This window comes from Macrobrachium nipponense, chromosome 1 (assembly GCF_015104395.2).
Source record: "Macrobrachium nipponense isolate FS-2020 chromosome 1, ASM1510439v2, whole genome shotgun sequence".
Classification (NCBI taxonomy): Eukaryota; Metazoa; Arthropoda; class Malacostraca; order Decapoda; family Palaemonidae; genus Macrobrachium; species Macrobrachium nipponense.
In genome coordinates this window covers 89,932,058-89,952,983 of record NC_087200.1, presented here as the reverse complement: position 1 = coordinate 89,952,983, position 20,926 = coordinate 89,932,058, and the positions used below count along the sequence as shown (strand labels likewise).

Here is a 20,926-nt window from a genome sequence, read left to right as displayed (position 1 = left end):
GATGGCAGAAAGATATGAAAGGAGGTACAGTAAAAGGAATGAAGGGTTGCAGCTAGGGGCCGAAGGGACGCTGCAAAGAACCCTAAGCAATGCCTACACTGCACTGCATGGGGTGCACTAATGGGACTAACCCCCCTACGGGGGATATTAGTTTACTGCTCAGAAATGGTCCCTGCCAAGTGACATTAGCCTTTGAGTAGATTACTGACAGGATAAAAACAGCAGTTTGGAAATAGAAATATATTTTACAGCAGTGGAAAAATAATTTTACACAATATACTCTTATTTGCAAATTCATGCAAGAACTGTACATGTACTTCTGAGTATGGAGTACAAAACTATATTAAAAACATCCTTTTAGGGTTTTGGTTTTTACATAGCCCTGCTGTGTAAACAAATATATATACATCAATCATATACAGCAAGCTTTAATTAATCTTGTCTGTAACATTTTGCAAACAAATATTTACATTATAAACATGCAGTGGTACTGCCACATTACCGAACATTTTTTCACAACATGAATGTGAGCTTCTGTAATTCAATAGCACTCTGAGTAGGAGGTTTGGTCATCCATGCATTTCGGTTTTTTTAAAAATTACCTTTAGAAAATTAATGATGAAATCACTTATGGCTTACAAAAATAAAGAAAATGGAAGAACACTGATGAGGATTGTGCAGAAAGAAACTTAATGAAAACCTTGTTCTTTTATGTACTGTAGGTCAAATTCATTCATAATACTTTTTCATAGACAAGTTATATATAAAAAGTCTGGATGTAAGACGAAAAGTCTAGATATAAGATCAGCAAAAGAAATAATCATAATTTGAGATCAGTGTATTTTAAGAAAGCTTTTGTATTTTAGTTTGGGGTTGTGTTCATATTTTCATTGTCCTAAAAGTGCATGATAAAAAAAAAGTATGCAAGATACTGGAAATTACAAAATCAGTATATAATAATTAAGATTTTGAAATTGGGAGTTCCACTTTAGCCCACATAATACTTCACCAATGTAATACACATATTAAAAATGGCAAAATCTCCAAGATTGTCAGTTTAGGAAGAAAATCCACCCGCACAAAGATCAAAACTGGCTATAACATAACACTGATATTCAACAAAACACAAGAAAAGATGCTTACATAAACCATACCCAACATGAATGAGAAAGCAGAAGTAAGGATCCCCAGTAAAATAGTATATAACCAAGGACATATCTGTGTAACTGAATAAATGAAACAAAAGCATTACCCCTTCAGTGTACCACAGGAAGGAACTGTACTGCTTACAGCAAGTCTTGAAAAGTCCACTGTTGTTCACATCAATAAAGCTCTTTGTAGCACCTCTTCAGCCCAAGTTGCATTGCTGTTTGCCTTTTACTTTCCATGCCTTCTTTTTGACCTCTTCCTACTAAGTTGCTCCTCATTAATATTCTTTTTTCTACTTTCACCTCTCTCACAAAATGCCAACCTTCAGGAAAGTGTTGCAAGTTTAGAAAAGGTACTCTGTCTGGTTAAAGTACATTATTTTTAATAAAAGGGAGAAAAGCAATGCAGCAGGGGTTAAAGGGGTGATGAAAAGACCGTTTCTAGTTTTGCTTACATTGCAACCTTTACAAAACACCAGAAACAACATTTGTAATATGTAACCAGAAAAAACAAAAACATAAAAGGTAGGCCAACTTCAACAAAATTACAGATGTTAAAACATGGATAAGGTGGTATGTATGCAATGTGAAGGATTTCCATTAACCCAATTAAACATATCTCAAAAGAAAAATTCAATAAATAAATTATAAACATTATACTATATTTAGGTGAAAATGTTTTCTAAGATAAACACAAATTGCATGTATGTGTACAGAAATGGCATCACTTAAAAGGTGTGGAAAAGATAGAAAAAGTGTACATTCAGTCACAAATGAAAAGATCAGATCTACAATATGGCACCAACATTTTCCAATCTAGTATACAGAAAATCAACATGACAGTTTTAGGAAGGATGACAATTTTATATAATTTCTCATTACATTTTCTCTTAAAACGCAATGAGCTGGCCCACCATATATAATCTCAGGAATAAAAAACTTCCATTTTCATACCATTTTCTAGTTCTGTCAGGTTTTGTTTAAAAACTCCAAAATTTATACTGCATTTCTTTTACGAATAAAATAAAACTTGGCGCTAATAAAAACAGTTTTATGTCTTCTTGTGCTGTGCAGTATAACCATTTTTTTCTAAGGATGATTGCTTATAATACATATATTTACAAGCTGTACACAATACACCATTGTATGATAATAAAGCAGATTAAGGTAACCTTATCAACTCCTGTTTATCCTTCAAAAGCTACAATGCCAAAAACAAACTACAAGGAAAGAATAAAGCTTTTGCCATTTAAAGGTACATAAGATCAACATAACTGCACTTGTGTTTTCATTTCAACCACAACTATGCTGATGTACTCTCATGAATAAATAAATTTGTTGTTGTAGCTCACATATAGAGTTTAACTCTGCCAGATTTCTAGAGTATAATGCTACCTTTTCACCACAGGGGGATAACAGTGCAATTGACGACTCCTTTGTCGTTCTTCCCTCCTCTTTAGTGCTGCTTCCTTTTTTCTTGCAATCTCATCCATTTTGAGCTTTTCAGCCTTCCTACGCTGAGCTTCTTCCCTCTTTTTTGCAATTTCCTCTACCTTTGACCTTTCTTCTCTAAGGGAAACAGGTTCTACTTTTGGTCTTTCTATCTCTGACTTTTGTTTCTCTTCTCTCAAACATACGGCTGCATCCTTTTTCAGTGCTTCAACCTGACAGTTTACTTCATTCTTCTTTCTTTCTACTCCTGCAGTGTACTGAGCTGCTCCCACTTCTCTAAAGTGGTGTGGTTCTTCCCTTTTAGCCATCTCTTCCTTCTTCAACCTCTCTTCCCTTCTGCGTTGTGCCTCTTCCTTCTTTTTGGCGATTTCCTCCAAGGTACACTTGCTTTGTTGCGACAAAGATAACTGGGATGACTGAGAGCTAGGTGCTGCTGAAGTTAATGGCTGACTCCCAAACTGTGCTGTTTAAAGAAAGAAAACCTTTATTATGCCACATGCAACACCATATCAAATTGATTATGTATCATTACACAATGTACAGTGAAGGATGATAATGACCATTACATAGGTTTAACGGTGAAGTGAATGACCTGTGCAGGTGTGATGCAAGTTGGCAGTGGATGCTACTCCGTACTATGTAATATGCTACTCCATACTATGTAATTCTCAATCATAACTGCTTTGTTAAAAACCAAGTCTCTCAATTCCACAACAATTTGGCCCCACGCTTTTTCTATATACCTTCTTTTTCTTTAGAACTGAGCTAGATAAGGGGACCAAATGTCCTGTTCCATTGGACTTGGCATTACAACACTCATAGCTCTTGATTTCAAGTAAAGTTGTGGTTGCTATAACCTTGTACATTCACCATTGACCATGACAACTGTGTTACCTTTTATCTCAGTACTGTACAGTAATATGCATCCTCTGTGACTGTGGTTTATATATGGAACCTTTATGTTCAGCTTGTAGATTAATTGTTATGCCTGAACTGCATATATCACCTATACAGTAACTTTTGAACTTTATATGTGACCAACTGGAAACACAATATGTATCTTACTGGTATAGGAATTTTCAAAATAGACTGTCTTAACATTCTTCTTATTCTAAATAAAATTCTGAACTTCAAGTGTCCTGTCATCACTTTTTATTTTTGATATGACAACCCATTTATGCCATCATAAGAATTAGTTGAAAATAGGCAGTGCCATTATAAGAATTAGTTGAAAATAGGCAGTGTTTTGTTTTTTGCCTAAAACTGACATTACCATAGCTTATAAACTGTAGACAATAAAGTGAAAAAATTACTCACATTCTACTTCATCAATAAGTGACAAGACATCGTCCTCAAAGAGATCATCATCCGATATATCACCAGCATGTGACGTTCCTTGAAAGTCTTGCTTAATAGTAGAATTGCACAGAGCTGATATGCTGTCCATTTCCTCGTTGGATTCTAGAAAATATGAAATTTACATTACAATCACAGTACTACTGTTTGGTACCAAAATAAAACTTACATTATAACCACAGTAGTACTGTATGGTACAAACACTCCAATTACTTTACTCACACCTTTTAAATAAAAGTAATACTCATTTCAATACACTGCCAGCCTACCTCCTAACCTTTAGTATACATGCAGCAATGTTTGCATTAATTAGTCTGTAAAATAGGTGATTCACACGATAACATGCTCATGCGCATGAAATTCCAGATTCGTATGAAATTATTTGGCGTCAGAGTAACTTCACTTCCAAACTAAATGCCTATACAAATGATATATGCAATATGCTCGAAAATTACAAATTATGAGTAAAATTTTGCATTGTTTCAATTACAATACTAACTTCATAGTAATCATTAGCTCACAGATTGTGTGTATATCAAAAGATGACTTAAAACTTCCTCGATTCGAAAGTAATCCATCATCCGTGAGATGTTAAGCACACAAGATGATGCACTATGTCAGTTACTCCCTTTGAAGGGTTATTTGTAAAATGAGTTATCTCAATTGTCTCCTGTGTTGTGCACTTTGTTTCAATTATTATGTAGTCTAGGTCTTCTATAACCGTTTCCCACAATTCTCTGGACATTCCGACAGGCTCCTAGCCATTGTCTTCCATACATACTGCCTTTTTAACTAACAATTTATAAAACCCTCTCATTAGTATATCCAAATCATCCTCATGGTGTGCTTAGAAGACTCAAGCACACCATGAGCTGCCAGACCCATGAATGTGCTTGTTGTTAACCCTTGTAAATAATAGGGTTAAGTGCAAACTTAACAAAATCTTAAAATATTAATACTAAAAGCAAAAACTAAAAGTGAATTTGAGTGTGTGTAACACTACCACTTCAGAAGTGCCAGGTCACATAATATAAAAATGACATTCATGAATTATTCTCATTAAAATGCAAGTCAAAAGGATTTGTAAAGATTATATTTACCCATGTAATCATAAAATTAACAAAAGCAACTGTTTAAAATTGCTTACCTGAATAAGTCCTCAGCTTCAAGGCTGACATTCCCATACTAGGAGATTTAGCAGGGCTTGCAGTCATACTCTTTTTACCTGGCACAGAATGTCCTTTTGACTGCATATTACCTTTGATGCTGTTCACACTACTGGAGCCCAACACTTTAGATGATTGAGGATTTCTGTTTTGATCATTAATATCCTTGACACAACTGTTACTACTCTTTCTTTTATCACTCCATCTACTAAATACTTTACTCTTTTCAGCATTATTCACACTGCTATTATGCATATTTTTGGAAGTCGTTACCATCTCTTTTGCAAAATGTGTTTTACTGTTTTGAACCCCAGGGACCTTGGAATTTTTCTGGGTACCAAAAATAATCTCATCTTCAGGAAGGGTACTGAGGAGAGTATCAAAGAAGGAATCATCTTCCTCAAACTCACGTGATCCCTCGGTGTCTTCAGATTTACTAGGGCGAGATATTCCAAATTTTGCTTCCGGTCCTTGTGAATGACCAGTGGACTGGGAACGAGGAAAAGAGCTTTTGGATAAATCTGTTTTCCCAGAGCTTTTCTCTACACTTCTGTAACGATTATCACCTGCAAATAAGGGCTTTGAAGTCTGCACTTTGGACATGTTGGGCTCAATGCTTCTGTACCTTGGTAAAGGCATACTTGATCCTAGATCTGCTTTAGTCATAACAGATGTATCATCACAACTAGAACTATTCTGTATGTTGTTAACCACTGAATTCTTTTGCCCAAGTTTTGTATCTTTGGAGGTACTGGGATGATTCAGAGAACCAGTTTGTGGATCATTAGTTAGCCTAAACGTGGATCTGATTCTTCTTTGTGGAGCTTTTTCTGCCATGGAATGTGACCTCTGAGGGTTGTTTTCCACAAGGTTACTTCTGAGGCTTTCTTCTGATGTGTTTTTGCTGGCATTACCAAGAGATTTTGTAGGAGATGGCAAAAGTACACTTTTGTCATACCTACTTGTACCACCATTAGTACAAGTATTATTGTTTGCTTTATTTCTCACGTTTGTGAAAGCACTAGATCTGTCAGAAACATTCCTCTCCATATTATAATTATCTTCCGAAGCCTTAGCTTTACTAGTTGCCATATGCAAAGTGGCATTTTCTATGCCTTTTTCTAAAATTTCCTTTTCCCAAATCTGAGTTGATTCTATCAAAGTGTCATTAAAATAATCGTCGTCAAACACATCTAAAGAATCGTTGTTCTTGATTTTACTGACGTCTTTGGAAATGTTACAGGACTGAGATTTGCTTTTGGCAGATTTATTTGGAGAGTCACCCATAATGTCTTGACTACTTATATCACACACTGCCATATTAAGATCATCATCCCAGGTAGTCTCTTCTAGGATTTCAATATCTGCTTTATTTTCACTTGCAGAAACTTCTACATGGCCACCTATCACAACTTGACTTTCATCCCACACTTCAAACGGTTCTGACGACGCTTCTGAGATAAGGTTGAAAGGAACAGGTGGCGTAGCTGGTTGAGAGTCCTTATCTGCTGGAGGAGTGTGAGAAATCATCGCATTATCTGTAGATGATGTACTCTCACGATCACCTTCTTGCCTTGAACTGGATACAACAGACTGGCTGTCTTTGGACAGGCTACCTGTCAAAGAATTTCCATCATAAACTTCATACCAATAGAACACTTTTAAACAAAACTATATCATCATCATAGAGGACAGTTAACATCACAGTCATTTTCATATAGAAATATTGACTGCATCTAAATCTGCACTGCCTTGATTTACCTGATATGCGGGAAGATTACCAAAATATTAATGCCTTCTGATACATATATATATAGATAAAAATATCCAAGGAAACTACATCAGTTATAATTTAAAAATAATTCTTACCTTTGGCAGACAGTTGATTTAAAAGTTCATCTAATTGGGCAGTTGTGTCAATTGCCGAAATGTTACTGCAGTGACGTGATCGATTTCTTGTAAACAATGCTCGAGTTGGCATGGGAGCAACAAATTCTGGCACTGCGGGTGATGTATTTTCATCGCTTCCAGTATCTCGACACACTGCAAAAGAAAGATTATATTGCTATATAGTAATTTGAAAGAGTACAGAACATATTACTAAACATACATTTCAGATTAAGAAAGCTTTATTACATGTGAAACTGCCCACATTCTTTACTCAACTGAAGCAACCAGCATGCATTTTATTAAAATACCAAATTTTAATAAATAATTATTCTTCCTAGGATACGAACCTACGCTTTCACAGACAGAGAATATCCAGCACACTGCAGCTGTCTGCTATCTTAAATTCAAAACAAACCAATCGGTAGGCCTATGAGTCACCCATGACCTGATCTGGGTTAGCTCTCCCATTTTGTTTTTACCTGACTCAGTAAAGTCTCACTCTTCTATCTGTCCCATATAAGATGTGAACCTATGACTGCCTTCCATGAGGAGTTGATTTCCTTTTATTCAAAAAAGTTTTGTCTGATGACCTGGCACTGGAACTATTTGGCTCATCAGTATATACTGTGATGATCATGTTCACCAAAGAAACTGATCTATTGATTACTGTAATCTAATAACTGATAAAACTGGGTAAATATCATGAACATTGTTATTTAAAATCTCTTCTATGGAACCCAAATTAATCACTCAACCACAGTCCTGGGACAGTCAACCAATATGTGACAAAACTAGACTGGTTTGTAGCATGATGTATGCCAACAGAGCCAGCCTTGGATTCCTTAAAATCGCATAAAAAGGACTGAATAGCCTAATAGAAGTAATGACACTAAAATGTAGATTATAATTCAACTAAGTTCAGCTGTGAAAACTGGAATGTTACCAGGAAATTTAGCTAAATAGGACCCATCATTACACAAAACAGCCATATTAACCCCATCCTGGTCTTTGATTTGAGTTGAATGGGTTAAGAATTAGGATCTCACTGCCTCCTCAGAAGTGTTGTTTGCTGCTTTTAAACACACTTCAAGCTCATTAATCATCCACACAGGAGTATCTGAACTTCACTGATACATAATGAGAAGAGTTCACTTGGGCTGGGAATGTTAAATTTTCCTGAGTTATACTCAATAAAGACATATGTAGTTGGTTTAGATACTGAGCTTTTTAAACTAATTAAGCAGCACAGCCCCAGATTTTGTTTTCTTAGATTTTAGAAGAATCTGATCAGTATCTACATACAAGATTTAATAAGAACAACTTCCTTAAAAGCTAGGTGAGAACAGATGAAAAGTAAAAAGTTTACCCATGAAATTTCTGCCATTTCATAAAAACTTCAAAAACTTCAGTCACCCATGTTTTCTATTTTTGAACTTTAGAGCTAAAGTTTTCATGAACATAATAAAGCTTTAGATTTGCCAGTAATTCTATTGCCAGTTGTACAGTTTGCAGGACTACCTGTATAAAACAGAACCTCCATAAAAACTCGGTAATTATATAACTTGCCATATGATACTTACTTCGTTTTAAATCATCTTTGGAAAAACCTGGAGAATTGCAATCCCATACAACTTCACATTCCTGAGTACCGCATAACTGGCTACTCATGAACGGTGTGTCTGGAGAGTGCTGATGTAAACGCTGTTCTTCCAGTTCCTCTGTTCGACTATCTTCAAAACTTTTTTTCTCGGTGCTTCCTGTTCTTCGTCTATTGCTTCGATTCTGGAGAAAAAGATTGTTACAACAGCACAAGAAATTTTCAATAATTAAGTGCTATGAAAACTTAATAAATGTAATCAAAATTACACATCATAAATTATACCAGGCTCAAAAATTTTAAAAGCTAAACATTATTGTTTGATGATATTAACATAATGATGGAACCATGAACAATATAAAAATATAACTACTGAAACCATCAATGAAAGCATTTTAGGTGAAACCCAGTATAAACATTCAAAGTACAAACTTAAAGGCTGGATTTCTTGAAACATTTCACTAGATACTCAATGCAAATAGTAGCTGTCTTTATAAATATTTCCTGTTGACATACTTTTGATATATAAATATAAACATATAGTACCAATAAGTACAGAAAAATCACTAACTCCAGTAATGATATTGCTATATACATATACATACTATTAGATGCATCAACACAATTGTTAGGCGCAAACTATAAATTTCTACCTATACCTACTGAGGTTAATTAATATAGAAGACAAAGGTTTGTACTCTCATAGACACAAAGATAGTAAGACTTACTAGAAAAGCTTTCCTCAATGAAATAAGTACTATACAGAGTTATAGTAAGACTTGCTAGAATAGCTTTCCTCAATGAAATACAGTAGTACCTCGAGATACGAAATTAATCCGTTCCGAGGCGGCCTTCGTATTATGAGTTTTTCGTATCTTGGAACACATTTTACATGTAAAATGCCTAATCCGTTCCAAGCCCTCCAAAAACACCCCAGTAAATTATATTTCTAGGCCTAAAACACATGTTCTAGGGTTACAACGCCGATCCGACGGAAGAAATATGACTCCAAAAAGGCAAAATACTGTACATTCTTGAGTAATATTCAACTGCATGTAATGTTCAACCCCATTTTTACTGCATATACGTATTAGGACTTTAGCATATGTCCCTTAGCAATAAGCCTAGCCTATGTTAGTGGTTGCTACTGTAGCCTACCTAGTCTATGATTTTGACATCTAAACCTAAGAAGCTAAAAGCTTAGAATATGCCAATAAAATGTATAAATAATCCGTATGTACTCATTTCAAATAATTAATAATTAATCATTAAGTATAATACACAAACAAACAAAAAACAAACCTTCCAATCGATTGTTTACATTCAGCTCTTACCCGTCTTAAGAGTATCGAACGAGCGCCAAGCAATCATTTTTCCTAGCACACAGTAAGCCATAAATTGTCATTAGTATCTCTCTTCAACTAATGAAACTACCAAACAGTATAATAACCATTCATTTCTATTCTTTATTCTATCTTTACCTAATGGAGATACCGAGTTACTGACAGCTTTAATGAAACATACGTATACGTAACGTAATAATAAAACAGAAGAAGAATTCTAAAAAATACATATTTGTTGGCAGTCTGATTTATTTTATAGTTTATGATATCTAATTCACAATTTTTTTATTAAATGTATTGCATGTACTCATTTCAAATAATTATTAAGTAACCATTAACTATAATAAACAAACAAAAAAAAAAGCTTCCAAACGTCTGTTTACATCCAGCACTTACGAATATCGAACGATCGACAAGCAATCACTTTACACAGTAAGCCATAAATTTTCATTATCTCTCTTCAACTACTGAAACTACCAAACAGTATAATAACCATTCATTTCTATTCTTTATTCTATCTTTACCTAATGTTTTTTTTTATTAAATGTATTGCATGAATAAGTTTTTCAATTTACAGCATCCTTTTACCAATAGAATACTTAAAGCACAAGGGGTAGATGCTGACCAACAGGAGAGCAGATCTTATGGGGTGACTAGCATCAGGAACCAATGGGAAAGTGGGAGGATGGTGGCGAGTTTACTCAGTTTGGCGGCGCGGGAGTTTTAAAATTGTTCTCGGTGGTCCGGGCGAATCTCGGGACTTTACAGCAACAACCTTTCGTATCTTGAAAACTTTTCGTATGTAGAGCAGTAAAATTTTTTGCATTGGCTTTCGTATCTCGAGTTTTTCGTAAGTAGAGCCTTTCGTATCTCGAGGTACTACTGTAAGTATAGAGAGTTAACAACAAAGCATGAACACAAAATGGGTTGTAGCTAATTCATTCTTAAAGTAATTGCCAACACATTGGCAAACATGATTTATGGGACAGTGATAAAATGAAGTATGTTGTTTACACAAACCTTTGGAGTTGTGAAACCAGGTAGAAAGGTTGTAGCCTGAAGGTTAATATTTCGCCGTGTATGATAAACTTGGGACAGGTCAGTATCACCAGATGCATCTCCATCTGCACTTTCACTTTCTACAGCAATCTTGTCTGTTTTCACACTTAAGAACCCCCTCTTCAAAGCATCTGATGCTGATTTATTGTCTGCAAAATTAGTCTTCACAGCATTTCTTGTTGATACAGGAGAAGTTTTCTTATGTGCTGGAGATCCTGTAATCACAAAATTGTTAGTCAATATAAAATCGACACAAAATAAAACAAGGATAGTTTAGGTGGGTGACCTGTAAAACAAAGAAATTTCTGCAAAGCAACTCCACAAACAATTTAATTTGATTTGAACAAAACATTATGAATAACTATTTGTGGATTTATTTTATATAATAAAACATACACTATGCTGTATGTATTGTATAGCCACAAATCCAGGCTACTGCCAAAGCAGCAAAATGACGTTATTATGATATAACAAAGTTTCATGTATACTTACTGGCAGGTATATATATAGCTATAATCCTCTGTCGCACTGGCAGAATTTTCAAAACTCGCGGCAACCGCTAGATCACTGGTAGTTCAGGTGATCACCACCCCGTTCCCATGGCGCTGGCGCTCGGAACCATTCCCATTTTCATCAAATTTTCTCTGAACCCTGTCTCCTGAGGGGAGGCGGGTGGGAATTTAATTATATATACCTGCCAGGTAAGTATACATGAAACTTTGTTATATCATAATAGCGTCATTTTCATGTATGACACTTACCTGGCAGGTATATATATAGCTGATTGACACATTTGGTGGTGGGTCAACGACAGCAACATCGTCAGTTTAAAACTTAAATTAAATTTTAAAATACTCTTAGGTTCCTTACCTGCTAAGGTAGCTGACTTCATAGGTCCTGCCTCTTAGCCTGCTAAACCTTATTAGCTTTCAACTAGGATGTGACCTGAGTGTTGAAGAAGCCATCAAAAGGGTCTGACAACTGGACGAGACCAATTCGTTGACAGTAAACCCTAGCCCTCTCTCACCACGGGCATTCATGCTAGGAAATGTTAGTCCACCTGAACCACACATACACGCATTATAACTAACAAAGACACTCCATAGACTGAAGAGGTACTAAATCCTCTCAAGACAACCATAAAAACACAAAAACTAATTAAAATCTCCTAGCATGTTAGAAAGTTATGGGGTGGCAACTCCTTTGCCCAATACTGCACCTGAGGATACATAAGGGCCCAAAGTTTGACAATTGTCGAACGTCGTTTTGACGTTTCTCAGATAGTGAGAGGCAAAAACTGAGTTAGTCCTCCAAAACGTCGTTTCAATATCTTTGAGGGCCATATTTCTCTTGAACGCCAAGGACGTAGCTACCACTCTTACCTCATGCGCCTTAACCTTAAGAAGGCCGAAGTTCTCTTCCTGGCATAGCATATGAGACTCCTTAATAAGCTCCCTTATGAAGAAAGCGATAGCGTTTTTAGTCATGGTTCTGCTGGGGTCCTTCACAGAGCACCAAAGTGATTCTGAAGTACCTCTAATACTCCTAGTTCTCTCTAGGTAATGGCGCAAAGCCCTTACTGGACAGAGAACTCTCTCTTGTTCTTGTCCCACAAGATCTGATAAACCCGCAATTTCAAAAGACCTTGGCCAGGGATGAGATGGGTTTTCGTTCTTGGCTAAGAATTCTTCCTGAAAAGAGCATACTGCCTTGTCATGTTTCCAGCCCACATGTCTACTAATAGCTTGTAATTCACTCACTCTTTTTGCTGTGGCCAAGGCCACCAAAAAGATCGTCTTTTTAGAGACATCTCTTAAAGAAGCCTGACCCATTGGTTCAAACTTCTTAGTTCCCAGGAATTTCAGAACTATATCTAGGTTCCAAGAAGGAGCCCTATAGCGGTGTTCTTTCCTTGTTTCAAAGGACCTTATGAGATCTCTCAGATCCAAATTGTTGGTAATATCTAATCCTCTGTGCCTGAAAACAGAGGCTAACATACTCCTGTAACCTTTGATTGTCTGCGTACATAATCCTACTTCCTCCTTCAAATACAGAAGGAAGTCTGCAATTTGGGTCACAGAGGTACTGGAAGAAGAAACCTTTCGACTCTTACACCACTTACGAAAGGACTCCCACTTCGCCTGGTACACCTTGATTGTAGAGGATCTTGCTCTGGCCACAGCTTTGGCCGCTTCCTTAGAAAACCCCCTCGCTCTGACAAGTCTTTCGATAGTCTGAACACAGTTAGACCCAGAGCGAGGGTGTTCTTGTGATACCTGTTGAAGTGAGGCTGTTTGAGTAGATCTACTCTTGTTGGAAGTGTTCTTGGTGTGTCAACTGTCCATTCCAGTACCTCTGTGAACCAATCTTGTGCCGGCCAGTAGTGGGCTATGAGAGTCAGTCTCGTGCCTTGACTCTCCCTGAATTTCTTCATAACCTTTCCTAGAATTTTGAACGGAGGAAAGGCGTACGCATCTAGGCCTGTCCAGTCTAGAAGGAAGGCATCCACTGCGACTGCTTGACGGTCTGGAACTGGAGAGCAGTATGTCAGTAGCCTCTTCGTATTTGCATTCGCAAATAAATCCACCACTGGACGACCCCATAAATTCCACAGACTCTGGCATACTTCTAGATGGAGGGTCCACTCTGTAGACAGCAATTGACCTTCCCTGCTCAACAGGTCCGCTCTCACATTCTTCTCCCCTTGAATGAACCTGGTGAGCAGGGTGACGTTCTCCTTCTCTGCCCACAGGAGGACTTCTTCCGCTAACTTGCACAGCAAAACTGAGTGCGTTCCTCCTTGCTTGCGAATGTATGCCAGAGCTGTGGTATTGTCCGCGTTCACCTGCACCACCTTGTTGCGGATCAACGCCTTGAACGCTTTCAAAGCCAAGAAAATCGCCATCAGTTCCTTCCTGTTTATATGCCAAGCCACTTCCTCCTTGCTCCAACGACCTGACACTTCTTGAGGGCCTAGAGTCGCTCCCCAGCCTGCGTCCGAAGCGTCTGAAAATAATACAAGGTCTGGGTTCCTTAGCTGGAGCGACGTCCCCTCCGCTAACTTTCCCGGAGTTAGCCACCAATGTAATTCCTTCTTGATCTTGTAAGGAATCCGAAACAGGAAGGAATACGGTTGCGATTTTCTTGGCCATACAGTACTTCGTTCAGGAAGATTTGTAAAGTTCTCATGCGAAGTCTTCCTAGAGAAACGAACCGCTCCAGCGACGAGAGAGTCCCCAACAAGCTCATCCACTCTCGCGCCGAGCATTGGTCTTTCTCTAGAAAGGCTTGCACTTTCCGAAGGCACTGAACTTGCCTGTCTGGTGACGGAAAAGCCCGAAAAGTCACTGAGGAAATCTGAATCCCCAAATAGATTATCTCCTGTTTGGGGATCAGATTCGACTTTTCTAAGTTCACTATCAGACCCAATTCGTTTGTTAATTTCAAAGTTGCTTCTAAGTCCTCCAGACACTGTTGTCTTGATTGGGATCTTACAAGCCAGTCGTCTAGGTATAGCGATACCCTGATCCCTAGAAGATGCAGCCACTTCGCCACGTTCGTCATCACTCTCGTGAACACCTGCGGAACACCTGCGGAGCCGTGCAAAGTCCGAAGCAAAGAGCTTTGAACTGAAATACCCTGTTCTGGCTCATAAACCTCAAATACTTTCTTGATCCTGGATGAATGGGGATGTGGAAATACACGTCTTGAAGGTCCAGGGTAACCATCCAGTCCCCTGGACGTACCGCTGCTAGTACTGATTCGTTCGTTTCCATAGTAAATTTTGTTTTTTCCACAAACAAATTGAGGTGACTTACATCCAGCACTGGCCTCCATCCGCCCGAGGCTTTCGCTACCAAGAAAAGCCTGTTGTAGAATCCTGGAGATGAGTGGTCCAGAACAGGTTCTATTGCTCCTTTCCTGATCATGGAGCGGATTTGCTCCTGCAGGTCCTCTTCTTTCTCTGGATCGTGGTAATGGGATCCCAGGTCTCTCGGTGATGTAGAAAGAGGAGGCTTCTTTAGGAAGGGGATCTTGTAACCTTCCCTGGCTATCATGACGACCAAAGGGTCCGCTCCCTTGTTGTGCCAAACTTCCCAAAAATCCTGGAGTCTGGCACCAACTGATGACTGGAGGACTTGTACATCACTGCTTGTTAGCTGGCTTCGACCCTCTCTTGGGAAGAGCCCTTTCACCTCTAAAGGAGGAGCGAGGAAATGTTTTGCCTCGAAACTGCTGTTGAGGTAGCCTTGACTCCTTCGGAGTCTTCTTAACCCCTTTTGGTGGCAAAAATTTCCTTACAGAAGAAGACAGCAGGTCCTGAGTCGCCTTCTGTGTTAATGACAACGAGATGTCTTTAACCAACTCTGAAGGAAAAAGCTGATTTGATAAAGGGGAGAAAATCAACTCTGATTTCTGCGCGTTGGACACGCCTTTCGCCGCAAAAGAGCACAGGAGGGACCTCTTTTTCAACACTCCTGCCGTAAAGAGGGACGCTAATTCGTTAGCCCCATCTCTCAGGGCTTTATCCATGCAGGACATAATACTGCTTGGTAGTTGAGGAGCGGACGAATCCATTTCTTCTAAAGTGCAAGCAAGCGATCCCAAGGACCAGTCAAGAAAGTTGAACACTTCGAAAGTCCGAAAGACGCCTTTCAGAAGATGATCCAGCTCTGAAAATGTCCACCAAACCTTGGCCGCGTGCAGAGCATGCCTGCGGGAGCTGTCAACAATGCTGGAAAAGTACCCCTGGGAGGAGGCATGAACTCCCAGGCCAAGACTTTCCCCTGTAGCATACTTCGAGGCCAACTTGGCCGGAGGAAAAGAGAAAGAAGTCTTCCCTGCTTCCCTCTTCTCCTTCAACCAGGTGTCAATCCTTTGAAGGGCTTTCTTGGCAGAAATCGAAAGAGTCATCTTCAGAAAAGATGATTTCTTGGGATTCTTGTTCTTCGAGAACTGCGAAAGCGGGGATAACAGAGCTGATGGTTGAAATTCCCCTTCGAAGATAGAAAGGAGACATTCAGTCAACCTTTTATAATCAGAAGACGGAGCTTCCATATCTTTCTCATCTTCGGAAGCAAAGTCCCCAGCGTCTTCTTTGGCTGAAGAAACCTCCTGTAAGCCTACGTCTGTACGCATATCTTCCACTTGTTGGTCGAAAACTTGTTTAGCACGAGAATCTTGCATCGTGTCCTGACAAAAATCTTCTCAGAATATACGGGAAGAAGAAGGGCTAACGTCCTGCCGCCTGCGTCCTGCATCCATCGCTTGATCCGCGTCCGCCATACGCTATGCGGTTTCTTGCGTCCTGCCAAACTGAGCGATCGTCCATTCTGGAAGTCACCGTGCGTCCTGTTCGCGAAGCCGAAGTAATAGGAGGAGGCCGCACACTCCGATCACGCGTCCTCTTGGAAGACTTAACGGGGAGAGACGCGTCCTTACATCTCGCGGATGGCTGATCCTTCGCTTCCCAAGACTTAACCAGGTCGGATAATTTTCCTTGCATTTCTTTGATAAAATCTCTAGACTCTGTCTCCTGACGTATCACATGAGAAGGAGGAGAGCGACGTCCTGAAGCACTCGTCCGACGAGGAGAAAAGACTTGAGGTCTGCGTGAAGGCAACGAAACAGGAGAGCGCCCCAGGATGCAGAAGGATAGTCCCTCTCAGAAGAGCCGCCTGTCATCGAACATCTAGCGTCCTCCCTAGAACGAAACGTTCTCCTCCTTTTAACCGGAATCTCTTCCTCATCCTCACTTGATGAAAAGATCTCGGGGCTACTCCATCTCTCTTGCTTGTAGCCGATTTCGTCCTGAAATGAGGTTGGTCTGTGCGTCCTCTTGAGTGGATGCGATTCATCCGCATAACGCCGATACTTTCCTGCCGCCGAACTATCGGAAGACGTAACACACTTCCCAGTGACGCCTTTTCTACGGCGCACTGCTGCAGCCTGGGACGCAACAGGACTGCCTGAAGGGACGACTGATCGCATGGTGATCCCTCTCGCCTCCCTTCGACTGTCGACATGCCTTCTCCCTTGGGTCTGGGAGCTTGGCAGCGGTCTAGGCCTAGGAGCATGAGAGAGACGATCAGCCGCCCCCTCCACTACACTGTCACACACATCAAAAGCACCCACTTTGTCCGTAAGACGCTGAATCTGTTTGCCCATAGACGCTAAGGCAGCAAAAACTTGTACATAATGAGAATCCTTCGCATCCTCAGAAACAGCAGCAGGCGCAGGAGAAACCTGAGGAGAAGGTGCTACAACTTCTACTTGGGATGGTGGTGGAGAAATAGATACTGAATCATTCAAGGCCTTACTAGAAGAGCCTGACCTCTCACTCCGAGACACAGATCTCCTAACTCTGTCTCTCTCTAATCTCTCCACATATTTCGTGAGAGTCTTCCACTCCTTTTCATTCACTCTCTCACACTCCTTACATCTATTGTCCCAAGTACAAGTACACACACATTCCCTACATTTCTTACACACAGTGTGAGGATCTACCGAAGCTTTCGGTAGTCTCAACTTACATCCTTCTTTCACACATACTCTAAAAGTCACACCAGAATCAGACATTGTAAGAAAAAATCCAAAGCGATTGCCAATGCAACTTTCCAATACGATACCAACGAATTCTCCACAATAGTGAAAAGTCAGCAACGAGTTCGAAATCCTAGCAGGGAACCCTCAACGATGTTGACGGTTCGGCTGGCAGAGAAAATCTGATGAAAATGGGAATGGTTCCGAGCGCCAGCGTGGCGATCACCTGAACTACCAGTGATCTAGCGGTTGCCGCGAGCTTTGAAAATTCTGTCAGTGCGACAGAGGATTATGGCTATATATATACCTGCCAGGTAAGTGTCATACATGAAACCACATATTTCAGCAACCAATGCATAGTTAAGCTAGTTCTTTGTATCATTCCTTGTTTTGAGGTATATCTCACCCATAATTATACAAGAAGTGCTTCCCATGTAGAAAATGTATATAAAATGTATTGATAGTGTACAAAATAGATGGTTTGTCTGTGTCGCTACTACAGACAGTGATGCAAGCAAGGGTGGGTGTTTGGCAGGACAAATGGTGAGGCACAAGTACCAGGCTTGCCTGATGCTTAATTTCACTATTTTAGCTTGTTGGTTGCCTGTGTTTTTTGCTTGTTAGTACAAAGTTTGTTAGTCATTTAAATCCCCTTACTTGCACCTGACCCCAGGTAAGTGGACTGGCGGATACTGGGCACAGCTGGTGTCATGCTTTCATTAAATCTAACCTGGAAACTTACCTCCAGCTCCTTCTGTTTTGATGGACCTCTTGCGACGCAAGGACATCTTCCTTGAAGGAGTATGAACAGAGCCACTGGCAATTTCCATATCTGAAAAAATGTGAAATGCATTAACGACAAAACTTAAATTTTTCATATGAAAGCACTCAAATCAGTCTCTACCATAATTCACAACTATGCATGCCTTACCAAAGAAATAAATGCAGTAATGTTCAAATTACTGTGGTAGTACACCATTCAGACAGGCTGAATTTTAACATAGTTTCTGGATCACAAAGACTATTGAAAGACACTATGCCACTTCTAGCCCTGTTACTTGCAACTATGAAACTTTTTTTATTTATCTTTTATAATAGTAACGATAATTATTCATTTCTTGCTTAAATTATCTCTGTGATATTTAGAAAAATTGAAAAAAAGCTGCAGAAACCCTCAAAGATATTGGCAAATAATGGAGGGGATTGCTTCCAGGATCTTTCCAGAGTTTTATAATAGAATAGCTAGCCTACATTATATGAAAACATTTTTTTCATTGATGATATAATAATGTTTAGATTTGACTGTCTATCTCTTTTCCTTCAACACCAAGGACAAAGAGCGGTTGGTTAAGGAGGAATTATAGTGAAACCTTGGGTCTGTATATCAAGGAAAGGTCCAAATGACAGTTATCCCTCCAACTTCATAATGGTTAGAGAATCCCCTTTAGTTCATAATTCAGTCAAATTAATAGAGTCAACGTTACCGTCTTGCATGGTAAATGCAGACAAATGGTTACTGTACACTTTCATTGGTTATTGTGACAACCACATGGGTATGATTGTGCCAATATTTGGGATATTCCTGGCAGGCTGTCTAGGACCACCATTGTACACTTGCACAATACTATTGCACATGTAGTATGGTTTTCATAAGCATTCGCCAGTAGTTTCTATTACTTCCGCTTTGGTTCATTCATAGGAGGTCTGTGGAGGGTTGACTACATACTGGAACATGCTTCTTGCCTAATTCGTTCATGAGCCAGCCACAGCTAATGGCTTGGTGGTCATTACCTCCAGATCCACAACTCTGACTGATGCAGATGGCGCGTATTCAGTTGGTTTTTCTGGAAGTGATTGCAGTCTGGTGGAATGATGAACTGTGTTGCAGTTCAATCATTTACCCTAAAGATCAAGGCTATGGGAAGGGACCAAGGCAACATGCTCAATCCCAATCATGTCTATAGAATTAAAAAAAAAAAAAAAAGCGCTGGCTCACGTCAGACGAGCGAGGGCTACATAACCCCCTACCCACCTGACACCAATTGACCTAATTACCAAGCATCACCCACACTTCAAGCTTGCGCTAAGGAATACTCCTACTGATAAATAGCAAGAACAATACTATCATTATTATCATTCATGTATTTGGCCAAGAGTTCAAGTATGGTTTAGAGTAACGACGCCAAGTTAAGGCCTACACTATGCAACCCAGTAGCCTAGAGCAGTGGTTCTCAACCAGAGGGGAGTTTCCCCCTCAGGGAAAGTCAAGTTAAGTATATCTTAGTTTAATCAGACCACTGAGCTAATTAAGAGATCTCCTCTAGGGCTGGCCCGAAGGATTAGATTTTTATTTAGGGTAAATGACTGAGCTGCGACATAGCGGCCACCTTCCCAAAAAAAGTACTTGAATTTGCTGCCATGAGCATCAGTCAAGAGTTGTGGCCCACCCTGGCAGCACACCCAGACCTCTACGTTCCTCTCGAAATAAGTGTTTTCTCCTAAAATGATATTTTCATAATAAAATAAATTTTTGAACATACTCACCAGGTAGTTATATATATAGCTTACGACCCTGACGTCACGGCAGAATTTCAAAACTCGTGGCAATCACCGATTGGGTAGTCAGGTGTACCGCCTGTGCGCCCTCTACCCAGGTACCTGGAACCATTCCAACTATTCCTCAGATCTTCCATGCCCCTCGTCTCTAGAGGGGAGGAGGGTGGGAATTAAATTATATATAACTACCAGGTAAGTATGCTCAAAAATTTACTTTATTATGAAAATATCATTTTTAAACATCTAACTCACCTGGTAGTTATATATATAGCTGATTGACACCTTTGGTGGCGGGTCAGAGACAGCTATCATCGTTGGAATTGACATAAGGTTAATAAATCAACTTAAGGTTCCTACCTGTTAAGGAAGCTGACTTCAATGATATCCTGCCTCATTATGTCTGCCTTCCTTAAGAGATCCAGTGATCCAACCAGGGGGCTGAAGACCTCTAGGAGCTGTCAACCAGTGTATAACCTCTATGTGACTTGACCTCCTACAATACCCTTGTTCCCGGCGCTACCAAGGAACAAAATGACCACCTGACTGAAAATCAATGATTGTGGAAGACTGCATCCAATCTCCACAAACAACCATAAAAATTCAATAATTCCAAGGAAAGAAAAAGGGTATTGGGTTATGGGGTTGCAGGGGTAGTCCCTTCTCCCACGACTGAATTAGCTGCTACAAATGGCCCCAGCGTGTAGCAGTCTTCATAGAGAGTTTGCACTTGTTTCAAGTAGTGCGAGGCAAACACTGATTTGCTTCTCCAGAAGGTCATGTCCAGGATACTCTGAAGGGACCTATTCTTCTTAAAGG

General features: G+C 39.6%; 1 protein-coding gene across 1 annotated transcript; it reads right to left on the bottom strand.

The window, feature by feature from the left end:
- Positions 1–225: 225 nt before the first annotated feature.
- On the bottom strand, positions 226–18,449 carry LOC135219452 (uncharacterized). The gene is made up of 7 exons (XM_064256245.1): positions 18,297–18,449; positions 10,973–11,226; positions 8,593–8,794; positions 6,992–7,165; positions 5,104–6,738; positions 3,918–4,061; positions 226–3,063 (listed from the first exon to the last, which is right to left on the bottom strand). The coding sequence occupies exons 1-7, from the start codon at positions 18,430–18,432 to the stop codon at positions 2,540–2,542; spliced, it is 3,069 nt and encodes a 1,022-aa protein (XP_064112315.1). The 5' UTR covers positions 18,433–18,449; the 3' UTR covers positions 226–2,539.
- Positions 18,450–20,926: the final 2,477 nt, after the last annotated feature.

Coding starts and splice junctions, on each gene's coding strand:
- LOC135219452 (XM_064256245.1), bottom strand. CDS start 18,432: ATGAAAAATTTAAGTTTTGTCGTTAATGCATTTCACATTTTTTCAGAT. Junction 8,795..10,972: donor CTGGTTTCACAACTCCAAAG/GTTTGTGTAAAC, acceptor CTTTTTCTCCAG/AATCGAAGCAATAGACGAAG. Junction 6,739..6,991: donor AAATCAACTGTCTGCCAAAG/GTAAGAATTATT, acceptor ATTCTTTGACAG/GTAGCCTGTCCAAAGACAGC.